At 32.8% G+C, this 17,753-nt stretch overlaps 1 protein-coding gene across 1 annotated transcript in view; it reads right to left on the reverse strand.

The window, feature by feature from the left end:
• LOC114328959 (pecanex-like protein 1) overlaps positions 1-17,753 on the reverse strand; it is a 109,992-nt gene that overhangs the window by 34,412 nt on the left and 57,827 nt on the right. Inside the window, exons 16-21 of the mRNA XM_050651575.1 lie at positions 4,591-5,143; positions 4,300-4,493; positions 983-1,274; positions 563-905; positions 370-510; positions 61-273 (exon numbers count right to left, since the gene is read on the reverse strand). Coding sequence (XP_050507532.1) covers positions 61-273; positions 370-510; positions 563-905; positions 983-1,274; positions 4,300-4,493; positions 4,591-5,143 — 1,736 coding nt within the window. The remainder of the gene's footprint in view (positions 1-60; positions 274-369; positions 511-562; positions 906-982; positions 1,275-4,299; positions 4,494-4,590; positions 5,144-17,753) is intronic.

Below are 17,753 nucleotides of genomic sequence, written 5' to 3' on the forward strand. Positions count from 1 at the left end.
ATTTTTTAAAAATCTCTTATTATTCGGTTTTAAATAGAACGAATATTAACAAAAACTTACCTTCTGAATGTGTTAAAAAAATAATTTTTAATCTTCTTCAAACTGACAGACCCCCCTACGAGATTGGCATATTGTTCGTTGGTTTCGGCATAGCTCGTAGTTAGGGGCGAAACGTAAATGGGGTATCCAATGGGTTGATCGCATGAAGAGTTAATGATGTTTCTGAGCGCCTGCTTGGCGTTCTGAATGCTGCCCCGCTCCGGGTTGCGATTCCTAGAATTGAATAAAAGTTTTGTGAGTTGGAGCAGTTTATAGAACTCTGGAATAAGAAATGAGAACGTAGACTATTAGAGGAGTAAAGATACTCACCTAAAGTACACTAACTCCTGTTGTTGGCCAGCCCAAAGACCTCTCACACATTCTTTGTTCACTTTAATGACCCGGAAGCTGAGATACCTCTTGTTTAACATAATAATTTTATATTCGTCATTGCCTTCATCTAACACATGCCTGTAATAAAGAAGAGTGATAAAAATATATCCAAAAATAAAGAAAAACTTACCTTAAAGCTAAAAGACTAGGTGCCCCACTTAATACCCCTCTCCTCCACGCAGGATCCCCCTCGTGCGATATCACTAATTCCTCTTCATGCTTACAGATGGCTTCGTACAATGTAGACAGTTCTTCGTATTCGTCGGCTGCCATGAAGTGGTCCTGGTGGAGCTTGAGGGACATTCTGACGCCGGGAGCTACGACTGTTTTCAAGAGATCCATATCACTGAAGACCCATTCATCTCTAGCACACGATATTCGAAAGTCTCCTTTAAATAGGGCGTGCAAACCATAGAGAAAAAACTCTACCCCCGAGACTGTGTTGTGGGAGACAGCACCCAGTGTTCTTCTTCCTGGAAGCAACAAATACGTAATTCTGATTTCGAGTACCATATAAAGATACAGGAGATAAAGGTAACTGAAAACTTACCTAATAAACTTAATGCGAAACACAGAAGAGTCAACGGTGAGCTGATGCCACTTTCAACATTCTTCCCGGATCTTTCCACACAGAACTTGATCCAATCCCCATGGATCTGCATGAAGCTGTTCTTGGTGATGCCGCTGTTCTGCATGTCGTAGTCCTCGTCGATGTTGTAATTGAATATCGGGTCCAGGTCCACGAAAGATCTATGTTCCATAGGCGAAAGAGCTTTTGATATTGTTGGGTTAAACAACCATTCTTCAAGTTTTGGAGACCGAATGAGGTAAAATATTATACTCTAAAAGAAAAAAAAAATCATAATAACAACTCATACAGTCTTATGCCCAGTTGCACCATCAGACTGTAAATCAACTGATCTGCTAACCGCCAATTCGGCGATTTAAATCAATGATCAATGGTTATTTTTCGCTGCACCATTCTAAAAAACCATTGGTTTACAAACCGACAATATATAAGTGGCAACATCGTATTAGTACAGATTATTCCATTCGAATCCAAGTGTGGTCTGTCAAAGAAGATTGTCAAAGAAAGTTTTGTAGGGTTGTTCCGTGGGTGGTTTACGGAAACGATTAAATGAAATTAAAATAAATGTAAACACAACAAACTGTCAATAATATATTTATTTGTGTCGCTAAAATAGCGTGAATATTTCTCGAAAGAGGGTTTGTTATTCTTTGAGAGTGTGGTGGTGTGACTGCCCCGGGTGCACGCTGTGACTATATCAAACGAGACCACAAACGCTTTAATCTGTCTGGTGTTCTACCATATGGCCAGATAGGCGACAATAATTTATTAGATCTAGCGTTTTAAAAGCTGAAAACATTTCTGTGGTTTTTAAGAAGTTGACATAAAGAGGCTGGCCCTTTATCTGGTACCGTAATCTATGAATTTGTGTTTCCCACGAAAAAGCCATTAATTTTATACATTCTGGTTTTGTATTTAGGAGCGAAATACATGTGAATTTTAAATGACCCATATTATTGTCGTTTAGAAAAGAAAGTTAATATTTAAAATTAGCAATAAAAAAAGGGTAAAATAATACTTGAAACGTGTCGCCACAGGGTTGTTATGAAATTGAATTGTCAAAGTCCAATTGAACCAAGACGGTTTTCTTGCTTATTCGATATCTAAAAATAATTAAATTTTTTTTAAATATATATTATGTACTATGATAATACTTAAAAAACTAAGCTAAGAACACTAAAAAATGTAAACAGTGTAAAAGTGAGGTTAAAACAGTCGATTATTCATATAACCGCAAAATCGGTTGGTTACTTTCGACAGCTCAAAAACCGTCGGTTCCAATTGAGTAATGGTTGGTGCAACGTATTTTAAAATAAAACGGCAGTTCAAATTAAAAAATCAATCGTATATTTGTTAATGCAACTGGGCATAAGACTATGTACCTCCTCAAAGTTTAGCCAGTGGTTCGGTAGACTTGTTCATACTGCCGTCCTTAGGAAAAACGCCGTATCTGCAGAGAGATCGCATTTGAGTAAAATCGGTTTTTGTTTAAATGTCTAGCCGTTGAAAACTATTTAGATTTTTTTTTGTTTTCTACTTTATATGCATAATAAATATCATAGAATTCATATTTATACATAAGATTGGCAAAATATATATTATTTACTCTAAAAACTCATGTTACTGCGTTCTTTCTAAGTATACTACATAAATTAACTTCTTCCTCCTTAGGAAAAATGCAGTACTGCGTTTGCGCCAATCATTTTCTTATTTTATAATACAGCAGACTCACTCTATAACGAACACGGTTATTACGAGGTTTCCCTTATAACGAGGTACACTAGATGTCCCATGAAATTCCTATTGAACTGAACACCTCTATAACGAGGCATATTTGGATATATTTAGGAAAAATGAAATCGTAAAATATGTATCTTTATTATTTTTTATCTATTTTTAGCGTTGTAATGGCTATAAGTAAATACCCCAACTAGGTACCTGTATATGTACATAAATTCCCAACATCTGTGCGGTTATCGAGGGTAGTGCTTTAATAAAAATCCACCGCCTACCTATAATAAACTTTTTCCTGTTCTGTTTATCTATTAGCCGATACTGAATATTGTAAAAAAATTTATAATTTATGATGGCGAAGCCTTATTGTCGAGGAAACAATATTTAGCATCTTATATTGCTCCGAATGGCATCACCATAGAAAGTTAATATTTTAGACAACGATATATGTATGCACAATATTATTGTTGTCTGATATAACGAGATCCGCGTATAACGAGGTAATTAGTCTGCCATTTCAGTTCTCGTTATAGAGGGAGTCTACTGTATAATAAATACAATATAACGATGAAAAAGGAAAATAAAAAACATTTTTTATAAAAGTGTGTCATGAAAATGGATAAAAAGAAGTGCTGGAAATAATTTTGGAATTAATAAGTTTGCCGCTAAGGGGCGTTTCTTGCATTTTAAAATTAAAAACATTCCAGAAACGAATAAAATTTACGATCAAATTAATTTTTAATTATTAATTATTAGACATTGATTTAACTATGTACTTTTATACCACATTTTTTATTTGGAAATTCTACGACCAAAATACTTCGTACCAAAATTCGTATTTCGAACAAACTTTATAAAATTTGCGCTGTTTAAAATGCCTGATGTAACGTAATAATACAATATCGCATCAACAACAATATACATACACATAGGAGACTCCGCTATACCTCAGGAAACTCCACATTTAGTGGAAGTATTTGTCTCACTTAGTAGTACCGCATTGTTTTTAGAACCACAGATTATTTCTTGATCACCAACAACTCAAACATATGTGTTTAGATTTTCTGTTGATAAAGAAAAAATAGCCTTCTGCAGTATTAACTTTGTTCTATTTGACATATTTAAAAAATTATATCAAACAACCGTTCTCGTTGAAAAATAGCAACAAACTAATCTTATTAAAAATTTTACACATACTGTAATCTGTCAAATGCCTAGGCAGAACGCCGCATCTAGTGCCTGCTTAGGATAAACGCGGCAAGTGACCTTTAAATACGGCGTTTTTTAAAGTATTTTTCAGATGACGCATTTATTCTAAGTATCCATGAACATTTTTGCAGATACGGCATAAAATGCGTTGTGTTTAATGTATTTTGGCTTAACTTACGTCATTTTTAGTAAGCAAATAAGATAGATATGCACATTTGGGTTAGAAAAATGTATAAATCTAATTTTTTCAGATTTTTGCAGATACGGCGTTTTCGCTAAGCTCGGCAGCATAATAATCTAAAGATGTTCATAATAGTTACATAAATCTTACTTACTTTCACATAATACGAGACCAACACCTTCCTGAATTCGAATACTTGTAGCATGGAAACAGCACTATTATCAGAAATGCTGTAGCCTTCTAGAATATATTTCGCCGCTATGACTTCCCACGCCAGCCATCTTTGATTGAATGCTGCGTTTATGCTGAGCATGTTTGGTAAATGTCCAGTGTCACAGCAGCAACAACCTAAACAGAAACAAGAAATATATACAAAGAGAATGGATATCTGATCAAGATGTTGTTGAAAGAATGCCAAGCAAAAGAAAACATCTAGTATGCTCACCATCATTTTCTTCTACTCCTTCAGTGATGGCCTCAACTTCCCTCTGCTGACAGTAGGTCCCTCTGAACTCCAATCCTCTCATTTGGAACGTAATCACATCGTTCCCCATCTCTATCACATGCACCAAACAATTCAAGTAATCGGAAGCCAGAACGAAACAGTCTCCTTGGTTCACCAATCCCCACCTTCCCATCTTCAAATCGCCACATAAAGATGTCTGGAGTGACCGTGTGAGATGTTCGTAGAACAAGGAATTCAAATTGTTGTCGTCAGCTCCCAAGTTCCTATCCAAATGAGATGAAAGGGGTGTATTGGAGTGGTCGACTCTTCTAGTATTGTAGTCTCTTTCCCAGAACTTAACTGGTCGTACGTAAGATATTATGAAGATAGCACTGCCGAGAAAGGGATTGAGAGGCATCGAGAGACATGAGGACATGAAGGCTTGGAGGAACAACATGGCGGAGTGTGGTACCGAGAAAGGCTGTGCAAATGCGTGAAACGCCGAGCCCCATGTTATTTGCCATGGCGCTATATACGTCACTACGAACTGGATCTGGAAAATAAAAAGGACCATTATTGATAAGAAATATTTTAAATTTATTTTATTACTTTTTGATTTAAGGTTGTTATCTACATTGAATATGACTATTCAAAATTTTAAGAAATTAAAAAATTTACTAGGTATGCTAGTCTGCATCATTGTGAGCTGATCTGGATTTGCGAATAGTTAGAGTATGCTTCTTTTTAAGCTTCTTTTTAAAAAAAGGTAAGTCCGTGATAATATACATTTTAGTGACATGACATTTTAGTTAAATCTGACAGTTGTCATATTTTATTTGCAATTTGGCATAAAAACAAATCAATTGTGTTTATTGCATTTATAAAATGGTATTTTCTTTGATTTGTATAGTCTTATAAATTGTACAGATTATATTCGTAGATATATTATATAATTCGTAAATAATTTTTTTTTCAAAAATGAATAGCCATTTTTGTCATGTAATGGCCATTTAGCCATGTAATTTTTTTTTCGATTATAGCGCCATCTATTGACAACGAGAATAAATGTTATAAATGTCACCGATGAAATGTAAACACCGACGTGCGTTTTTTCTGTTACATACAATTTAATGCGTTAGAATGAAATCGAAAAACTGTGACGCACTGAAAGATGCTCATGAGGAAAAGCATACCGATAGTTTTTTTTCATCATTATGTTGTTAAGTAATGTCATATACATTCCGTCCACATGAATTTTCAAAATGCTCAACATAATATACAGGGTGTTTGGTAAATAATGGGCCATAGCTTAACCTTAGATTCCTGAGGTTAAAATAGGTCGATTTAAGCAAACTTACCTTAGTACAAAAGCTGATAATAACCGAAATACAGGGTGTCAAAGTTAAACTTTTATTTTATTTATTCTTGAATATTTCCTGACAGGTACGGGAGAACAACACGAAATTTAGTAAACGTGGGTTTTTTGGGACGAGAAATCTAAATTCGCCACATACTGTGGTCTTTCCGTGCTCATTTAATAGGTTCAGTTTTTTTTTGTCTCCCACTCTGCATACCTTTTGAATCAACATTTTTATTTTCTTAATATTTCTACATAAAAAGGTATACTACATTCATCTCGCTTCAAACTCAACTGTTTTTGAGATAAACGCATTTTAAATATGCGAGACAACATAATTTTTTTTATATTATCAGTAGTAATTGCACAAGAGCTCAAAAATTATCGAATTTTTCCCGAGTGACACTTTGACAGTTTTAATTTCACGATCCAAAGGGGAGTGAAATTATGTCAAAGTGTCACGAGGACAAAAATTCGATAATAATTTTAGAGATCGAGTGCAATTTGCTGCGATTATTTCATGAATAAAACTGTTTAAAACCAAAATTTTATTGTAATTTATTTATGTAAGTAAAAATTAGTACAATTAAACACATAGTTGTTATAAATATTTGACGGTTGAAAGTCATCACTTTTATAATTTTTAAAACATTAATTGTCATTAATGTCGCTGAATGTATTTTTTCGTAGCAACGAAGGGCATCTGACGTAATATACTTAACGACGGGAGATTATAAAAAATTATCGATTTAATTCAGATTTCTGTAGCTTTCTATTGATCAGAATCTCCTATGAATGAAATAATCATTGTAGTTACACCCGAAAAATAACTTTAAACCATAAAAACTTATAAAAATGTATCGCAAATTTGAACGATGCAATGACATAAATATGAGAACTGGCACAATTATTATGGTTTTAAGTTTATTTTTCGTGTCTAACTACAATAATATTATGCACAAAAATATGTTGTATCGCAGATTTAAAATGCGTTTATCTCAAAAACAGTTGGGTTTAGCCAGATGAATGTAGTATACCTTTTTTAAGTAAAAATATCAATAGAACAAAAATTTTGATTCAAAAAGTATTAGAGTGGGGGATAAAAAAATTGAACGTATTAAATGAGCACTGAAAGACGTATGTGGCGCCTTCTGGATAATACATCATTTTTGGTGGCGAATTTAGATTTCTCATCCCAAAAAACCCCCGCTTAGCAAATTTCGTGTTGTTATCCCATGTCTGTCATGAAATATTCAAGAAATAAGTTAGCTTAAATCGACCTATTTTAATCTAAGGAATCTAAGGTTAAGCTATGGCCCATTCTTTACCAAACACCCTGTATTAGTCCTCAGAAACAACATTTTGTATCTCTCCAGCAACACTGTAACGTTGTAAACTTCACATTTTGGACTATTCTTCGAAATTAATATTTTCACTGGTAATACCACTAGAGGTCAAATTATTTCCGGAAATTTTTTTGAGATCATGAATATTTTGAAAATTTCCCGAGTCGCAGACGAGGGAAATTTTCTAAAAATATTCATGATCAAAAAAAAATTTCCGGATACTAATTTGACTTCGCGTGGTATTCGGTAAGAAAATTCCACACCAAATTTGCATTTGAAAATCCAAAGCTGCATGAACAGATTAATAGCGCGCCATAGCTTTGTCAGCAATTATTTAGGCTTTCAAATTCGTAATTTCTACTCATTGTAGTTGCATGGGAATACCATTTCAAGATAGAAAATAGTATATTCTTCAATTTTACATAAGTTTTGAGTAACTACAAGTGATAGAAAATGAATCAAAACTAAATTATGTAAACAAATAAAAACCAGTCTGTCAAAAATGTTCTGTTATTGTAAACGTCAAAAAATTTCCACTATAATTCGCTGTTGGGTACCCCACGAGCAAAAAATTTCCGATAAAATACCTCCGTTGCCATGGTGATCTGTCAAAATAACGTATTTTGATTGGTTCAAAATTACAGGTGTGGAATTTTCATCGTAATTTTCTTTTCTTTTTTTCTTTTCTTCATAATTTTTAATTTAAAATGTTTCGCTCCTTCGTCTCACTACATGTTTTACAATTTTTTTTTTAAATAATTGGCTGTCAACATTTATTTATTTTTTATTAAATTAAAAGAAAGTTTTACTATTTTAGTCTTGTCTTGAGCATATTTTGTGTGTACCTTTCTTCTTCTTTAAGTGCTTTCTCCCGGAGGTTGGATATCATCATCACTGATTAATTATTTATATGGGAAATAAGCCACAATTAAAATGAAAAAAATTATTTTATTAACGTTTCGACGCCCAAATCGGGTGCCGTTGTCAAAATACAAAATACTACTAATGGAAACAAAAATGTTGTTGCTTAGTAAAAAAAAATTCTTCTAATAATTTATTTAATTTGACTCATTTATATCGGCAATTCAGATACATATGATACATTTTAAAGTAGAAGACTTTAAAATGATATTGCCAATATTTATGAGTTGCGTTCCTGGGACGACTTTACTGAAAGATAGTTCATTCGATTACATGAAATCAACCTCAACTCAAGAATATCCGTCACAAAAAAATCATAGCATGTGATCTGTCTTTAAAAAGACAACCACATGCAACGGTGACATTAAAATTCTAGTGTTAGAGATCTCATAGTAAATCACGAAGGAAAACCAGGAAAAACCTCGTGATACTATCCCGACATCGTAAGTATTTGGTCTTACATTTAAATTACTCTCAAAATTAATACCAAATTCTGACTTTACTATAATTTTGTTTAAATTATAAATAATATCAATAATATATGGATACATAAGTAATACTAAAATATAAAATATGTACTAACTCGACTATTGACTTACTAATTGTGGTATTTTCTTTCTATTGACTTCCTCTTTCAGTATGGGTATCCACATCCTACTGCATTCCACCGAGGAATTTGCGACACAATTGGTTTCGTTTAGCATAATTAGAGCCGCTTCTTTGATTTTTCTCTTTTTACTATCTGTTTCTTTCAGGACTATACTTGAATCTCTCCACTGAACTCTATGTTCATTATCCCATGCGTGTTGACATATTTGAGATCTATCAAACTCTCTATTTTTAATATAAGATTGATGTTCACTTATTCTAACGTTTAATGGTCTTGATGTTTCACCTATATAAAACTGTTCGCATTCACAAGGTATTTTATAAATACAATTCTTTGTCCTTTCTTGTTCATTGTTAGGTTTAGTCTTAGATAGAATAGATCTCAATGTGTTGTTTGTTTTGAATGTTGTTGAAATGTTGAATTTATTTCCTATTGTTTTAAGTTTCTCGGATAGTCCTTTTATGTATGGTATTGATATTTTCCTCGTATTATTTCTTGTGAATGTTGTAGGATCCCGTTCTATGTTGTTCTGTTCCATTCATTTTTATTATAATTCATTTTTAGAAGAAAAACAATTCTTAACATCTGTTTGATTAAAAAATGATTATCCTTTATCGTTTATAAATAAGGAATTGTCAAGATTGGATCGAATGGAACAGAACAACATAGAACGGGATCCTACAACATTCACAAGAAATAATACGAGGAAAATATCAATACCATAATATATAAAAGGACTATCCGAGAAACTTAAAACAATAGGAAATAAATTCAACATTTCAACAACATTCAAAACAAACAACACATTGAGATCTATTCTATCTAAGACTAAACCTAACAATGAACAAGAAAGGACAAAGAATTGTGTTTATAAAATACCTTGTGAATGCGAACAGTTTTATATAGGTGAAACATCAAGACCATTAAACGTTAGAATAAGTGAACATCAATCTTATATTAAAAATAGAGAGTTTGATAGATCTCAAATATGTCAACACGCATGGGATAATGAACATAGAGTTCAGTGGAGAGATTCAAGTATAGTCCTGAAAGAAACAGATAGTAAAAAGAGAAAAATCAAAGAAGCGGCTCTAATTATGCTAAACGAAACCAATTGTGTCGCAAATTCCTCGGTGGAATGCAGTAGGATGTGGATACCCATACTGAAAGAGGAAGTCAATAGAAAGAAAATACCACAATTAGTAAGTCAATAGTCGAGTTAGTACATATTTTATATTTTAGTATTACTTATATATCCATATATTATTGATATTATTTATAATTTAAACAAAATTATAGTAAAGTCAGAATTTGGTATTAATTTTGAGAGTAATTTAAATGTAAGACCAAATACTTACGATGTCGGGATAGTATCACGAGGTTTTTCCTGGTTTTCCCTCGTGATTTACTATGAGATCTCTAACACTAGAATTTTAATGTCACCGTTGCATGTGGTTGTCTTTTTAAAGACAGATCACATGCTATGATTTTTTTGTGACGGATATTCTTGAGTTGGGGTTGATTTCATGTAATCGAATGAACTATCTTTCAGTAAAGTCGTCCCAGGAACGCAACTCATAAATATTGGCAATATCATTTTAAAGTCTTCTACTTTAAAATGTATCATATGTATCTGAATTGTCGATATAAATGAGTCAAATTAAATAAATTATTAGAAGAATTTTTTTGCTTAGCAACAACACTTTTGTTTATTTTAGTAATATTTTGTATTTTGACAACGGCACCCGATTTGGGCGTCGAAACGTTAATAAAATTATTTTTTTCATTTTAATTGTGGCTTATTTCCCATATAAATAATTAATCATAAAAATGCCACAAGGAAATAGCTTCAGAACAACATCATCATCACTATCTTTACTGTATCGCTGTATGTACTGTACTGTAATAATATTTAAAATATCATTTTACATACCACCAGATTTAAACTATTGGGACCATTTTCTGGTTACACCTCCGAGGCGCAAGCCATAACGGATGCTGAGACTAAAGAAGATGAGGGAATTTTACAATTCATAATTACGTCGCTAGGGCATCCATGCGATTTCGTTCGTTGTAACCCGAGACTGTACGCCGGGGATTACTCTGGTTCAGTCAGAGAGAAGTGCATATGGACCTCCTGACGAAAGACTAATAAGTCTCGAAATGGGTAGGGGTGCTTGCAGTACTCTCTGATTGAACTAAAATATAATACGCCTGTAGTTTCGTATTGCAACGAGATTGGAAATGTTTATTCATTTTTAATAAATGTTTTAGTTAAAGCTCATCTTGTTTATTTGGTTTTTGTGTACATGAATATTGTCATCCTGACCAAGCAAATATACTCCTGAGACTAGCTAGATATAGTTTTTATGTAAGTTTTATTTATACGGTATGCGGCAAAATAAACAGTACTGAAATGCATATGCTTTAAAGCAGTGGCGGCTCGTGGCTTTAGGGACAGGGTCGGCAAGGTTTTGTCTCCAAAGGCTTCAATTTCATAAGAGATCTTTGGTTTTTGTTTTTTTTTTATTTTTTTTTGTTTTTTTTCCTATAAATTTAGAAAATATACCTGTTTATAAATTAACTCTAGTCTATCTTGTTTCGAAGTAGCAAAATGGGTTATAACGTAATTGTAAAATTTATTATTGTTTTGGAGGGATTTTAAAAGTTTTTTTTCTATCGACATTTGAGACAAGTTTGACATTCTCTCCTGTTTCATGGTGTTTCGACAATACGTTTTGACTCTTTTGAGACAAGAGAAATCCCGTTCATTTGAGACAGAATTTGCCCACATTTGAGCACAATAATTTATTAGTTTCGGGAACAGTTTGTTGTACCTAATGAATTGCAGTATATAAAATTATACATAGTCTGTAAATAGGTCTCCCACCTTCCGAAAATATTTGGATCAGAATATAAAACTGTTAATCCATTTTCTTATTTTATTTGATTAAAAAATGATGGATAATTTTTAATGAACTTGTCTAATAGATATTTTGAAAATTCTTTGGCGTAACTTTTAAATTTTGAATAATCAAAGAGGTCAATGACTTATAACAGTGAGTAAATAATAGTTTTGCTTGGTGCAATTGTTTTAACTTTTGTCCGGAGACCATACAATTCACTGGACATCAAGACAGCCCCGTCATAAATTTGCCTTACCAATTTATTTTTGATATCAAAAAATTTTAATCTGTCCTTTAAATTAAAACACCAAAAATATATTCTGTCTTATGGCTTCTACTCACGTCTGAAAACCTAACAACCTCTCATAAATATTAGACGTAACGCGTATCGAAGAACAATTATTGATACTTGTGAATGACATGTTACCTCTATCAGAAGTTTCGTCTACTTCTATCGAAAAGGATCAAAATGTAACTACCAATTGATTCTTTCATTCTGTGCTGTTTTAGGTACGCCGCTATATTCTTCGAGTCAGAAAATAAATTAGAAAATTCCAGATAGTATTTGTTAAACAATTTTATTTGTTCTCTATAATTAACTTGATTTAACGAAAGCTCCGATACATCCTGTCCCCTAAATGGTAATTCCTAACAACCTAAAATAATTACAATATCAATAATAATTAAACGACGTAAAACTACTTACCTATTTCATAATTTTATCCCGAGCGCGCTAGCAAGGCAATACGTGGCTACGTACGTGCCTTTCTGCCGTTTGCAGATCACCGCTCGGCAGAGGTACCCGCTGCCGTACTTACCATTCAAATAAATACGGGGAATGTATAATTGGTTGCCTATCGGCTAATATTCCATAGCTTCTTATTATAAGCAAATCATCGATCTGGGAACGGCATGCCGTGCCGGGCTTTATAATAAGAATTCACACAATCGCAAACGGGTGCGGGTGCATGGCTATAGGATCATTAATTTGAAAAGTCTCTTACGCACAGCGCATAGGGATCACTTAACTAACGTATCGGGATCGAATTCTTTTAAAAACAATGAATAAAATTTAGTCTGTATTATCTCACAGATATATTTTTTATTTCACAGAAACGAATATCATCAACTCCGATTAAATTAAATATTTCAAAAATCTATAATGTGTCCATAAATGTGTGGGTCGGCACTGCCGACCCTGACGAGCCGCCACTGCTTTAAAGTTGTATGTATACGAGTGGTTTTCGAACATCGTTATAACGTATGTGAATGTCGTTTTGCAGAAAAAATTTATATCGTGGAGTACTATTTTCCGGTCATACGCAAAAGGCCTCAGCTTAAATCAACAATGGTTTCAGCAGAACTGGGCAACCTGTCACACGGCCAGGGACTCTCTTTGAATCAGTAGCAGCTCGTGGTAATTTAAAATGGGTGTTCAATTAAGGAATGTAATTATAGAAACGATGAATAAAAGCCGCGGGCAATTGCGGCACAGGCGAAAAATTTTTGGGGCCTCGCTCTTTTTTGTCTAAAGGACACCGCACACATCTTATGGAATACATAATGTCACTCAAATTCAATAAAACTTACATGAATAGATTCGTCTCAATTTAACGGTCATTTCGTATCATTGCGCCAACTATTAATTATAATTAATTACAAAATTTTACACAATCGATAAGACGGGATAAAATGTGACGATTTTTTTAACTTGATCGTTAAAGTCTTTAATTGATTTCCTATACCCAGAATCTAATAATTGGCGAACATCAATATTGCCAATATCTGAGAGTTGCAATTCATTTTTTAAATGAATTTGGGAAGATCCTTGTTTTTTAATTTTTGTCGATAAATGAGATAAATCCCGAACGCCCGTTTTTGTCCACTCTGAAGAAATATTTTGATTTTTCGAAAATACTAAACATGGAAAACAAAACAAAGAAAAGATTGTAGTTTATCACATCCGCACAACCACGACGTTTTTTATATTGTTCAACTTTAAAGCAACGTTTAAACTTTTTGTTTTTTATAGCACATTCTTGTACCAAGTTTATCTCCGGCCGAGGTGGACCATTCTTTTTCAAAGTCTATTTTCAAAACTATTTGCATTTTAATGTTGTTCTGTAGCTATTTTCTTGTGGAATTTTTACAATTTTAACTATTTATAACGGGAAATAAGCCACAATATTATTAAAAAATGATTTTTATTAACGTTTCGACGCCCAAATCGGGTGCCGTTGTCAAAATACAAAATAATACTAACATAAACAAAAATGTCGTTGCTTAGTAAAAAAATTCTTCTAATAATTTATTTAATTTGACTCATTTATATCGGCAATTCAGATACATATGATACATTTTAAAGTAGAAGACTTTAAAATGATATTGATATTTAAAATGATATGGGCGTCGAAACATTAATAAAAATCATTTTTTAATAATATTGTGGCTTATTTCCCATTATAAATAGTTAAAAATATTTGCATTTTTTTTATAAAATCCACTGAATAAGGATCCATCATAAAACTATTAATATTGTATTTTAGATTTAACCCTATTTAACTAGAACCCACAACAGAAAATTCCAAACTGTGAACCGAAACGCTCCACTGCACTGGTCTCTGGGTGCACTGCACAAATCCTCACTGTTTTAGATAGGCGAAATGCTTTTTCACCGATTTTAAGATTTCGCTTTCTAACTACAGGGGTAGGTTAATAGAGGCTGGTTCAATTTGTATTCTGCACCAGAGCATAAGTATCTGCACTAGCCACGTGCATCCAGCGGCGTAGAGCAAATAAATATGATTAATAAATAAAGTTATATTTTAAATATTTCTATGAGATTAAAAAAAATATTTTAATGATATTTTAATATTTATGAGATTTAAAAAGCTGTATTTTAATTAACTTTTATTGGGTGTTCACTACACAAGTGAACCAATGGAGAAACCGCCCCTGCTTTGAATACTGCGAGATTATTTTGGAAATCTCCTTATTTCACGTGGCAGTGATTTTCGATACCCATTGCACTCACCAGACCTAACGCCGCATGCTGCGTACATATGGGGAATACCGAAGGAGGCACACCGATCCATCGTCTAAAATTCCGGAATTGCGGAGTAGAATTAAGGATTTTTTCGTGTCAGAAGGCATCTTTAACATCTGTTTTATCGGGAACGTAATCGTGAATAATGTTTGCACGACTATATACTAAATATATACATAAATAAACATAAACATTTCAATATTCATTTCAGTACGGTTTATATTGCCGCATACTGTAGATTTGTGGAAGATTGAAAAAACCCCGTATGTCTATAGGTATACAATAAGCGCCACGCTAGTAGACACACGTGTACCTAAATTCTATGCGTGGGCTAATCCGGCCCGTTCACACCTGTGACTTTTATGTCTGTCATGTCAAGTGACTTTCATGAAACTATTCAAAATACTTGTTTTTCCATACAAAAAAAACATTAATTAATACTATTGTTACACTGCTTAAAAAAAAACATACACAATACATAATACTTTATAGCCCAGTAAATGAACGGGAAATACTGCAATACAGTGTAATTTTCAGGGTCAACTCAGAATTGCATGAAAATCTGGATTTAGGTTTTACTTACCTTCCACTTTAAAATTTAAGTTATGCCGCTGGTTGCTTTTACTTGGGGGTGGTAGTCACACTTTCTCGGGGGTGAAAAAGGCTCGTTTAAAATAAGTCTGAAAATGGATAAATTGACTAATTCTAAGCAACTTTCATTGTATAGAATTACTCAATTTATCCATTTCAGGGCTTATTTTAAACGCGCGTTTTTTAACCCCCCAAGTAAAAGCAACCAACGGCACAAGTTCAACTTTGAAGTGGAGGATAATTAGAACCTGAATCCAAATTTTCATGCAATTCGGAGTTAACCCTGAAAATTACACTCCAAAATGGTCATTTGCTGAGCTATTATAACTTTTAAAACTTTTAATACAATGACAACTATAAACTTCAAATACAACTGTTCTATAATCTTTGAACTTTCTATGCTTATATTGGTTTCTATTATGGAGACCTGTAAGAAGGAGTGGAAACGCAATGCATCGTTTGTGGGCTAACTTTTCAACCTCTAATTCAACTTTCAGCAATCGCCGCTAGAGGCGCAAGTGTTCGAATAGGTGCTACAAATACATTAGCTCTTATGGACTTATTTAATATTTAACTCATTTTATTTTTGTTTTTAGCGTAATTAGACATTAATTTATTGGTGGATTGTAGCTGAATATGTTTTATGCCAAAAATAAATTATTTTAACCTTATAACATATCGACGTGTGGTAAAAAGTGTATTCTTTATATACCATTGTAGATGGAGATGTGACATCAAATTTAAATTTGTCATTACTTTAATATGTAGGACAGCTTATTTTGAAGCGGAAATATTTTGTCACATTATCTAACTGCCACATTTATATACCAATGGTATTTCAACTGCAAATTAATTTTTTAATATCTTTGTAACTGATATCAAAAAGTTTGTTAGTTGAAAAAATTGACTTAACTGTACGTAATTGTTTTTAAAAAGTTATTTAAATAATTTGAAGTTTATTGATCAATTTTTTTTAATTATTCTTTTTATCAAAATTTAAACTGCTTTTTTTTGAATACTTCATTTATCTATATTCTGAAAGCTTACCTATCAGATGTTTAAATTTAGTTAATAAAAATATATGTCTATAAACTACGCAGACGATAGTCTGACTTTTATAAAATTAATGTTAATTTTTGTGAAATATTTTGCCTCAAAAAATGCATTGTTTCGACAGAAAAACTTTCAAGATCGTCCTACTATTATCACTATAATTTTCAGGTTAAAAACCAATAATAGGCACAAATTTTATTTACACCGAAGGAAATAACATACAAACGAATAGGTTTAATCCACGAACGTTATAAATAACATAAAGACAAATCTTTATTAAAAGTCTTTATTAACTTCGTTAAGTTCCCTTTTGAATTTTTTATCGGAACGATAACTCGATATAAATCCCGGTACGAAGCAAGTTCTTTTAGTGTAAGCTTTCTTGGCACTCATATTTAAATAATATTAACCACCAAAACCAATAATCTTATATTAACTACGAATAATTAATTATTTTCAAAATTTTCACATTCACTCCAATGCAAAAGTAGCATCTATTTCTACGCCACCGCCGCCCTAGCGAGAAACAAAGCAAACAGGCAAAATTGTGTACAAAAATTTCAAGGTCGTCCTATCTCGATTCCTCTCCTCTGTGTAGGTCTCCATAGTTTCTATACATTTTCTGACGTTCTAGACGTCAGTAGACATAAAAGTAAACAGTGCAACAAGTGAAGGGCAGTGGCGTAGCTGACAGGACCGCAAGGTCCCGACGTTAGGAGGGGCCCCTTAAAGCCATCAAGCTTAATACTTCTACTTTCTTTAAATTGGGGACCAAAACATATTTTCCTAATAAGCATCAAAATAGGGAATTTTGAAGGAAGTAATGAAGCGGGTAATTGACGTAATTCTTACTATATCCGGGTGCAATTTAGCATTTCGTGGACATGTTAGTAGTTTAGATTAAAGTTAATCCCAAAAAGGCAATTTTTTGTCGGTGGTTAGTTTACCAGCTAAATATGATCATGTTTTAGCTAAATTAATCGACAAAAACAATAACCTAAAAACAAATTACTTGAGCCCCCACATACAAAACGAAGTTATAAATTTGCTAGCTCAAGAAACTGAAAACAGATTGATTACTTAATTGAGTTAAAAAAGTTGTTTTTATTCAATAATTCTTGATACTACTCAAGATATTTCAAAACACGATTAGCTTAGTTTTATTTTCCAGTATGTAAAAATAACTTGCGATGAAAATAATTTACCTTCCAAAGCAGAAGTTGTTGAAAGTTTTTTGAGATTTATTCGCATATTACACCAAAGTGCAGAAGGTCTTGTAAATGAAATTCTAAAATTAATACAAATCAAAGCACCTTTCCGTACACAACTGCAG

This window comes from Diabrotica virgifera, chromosome 1 (assembly GCF_917563875.1).
Source record: "Diabrotica virgifera virgifera chromosome 1, PGI_DIABVI_V3a".
Classification (NCBI taxonomy): Eukaryota; Metazoa; Arthropoda; class Insecta; order Coleoptera; family Chrysomelidae; genus Diabrotica; species Diabrotica virgifera.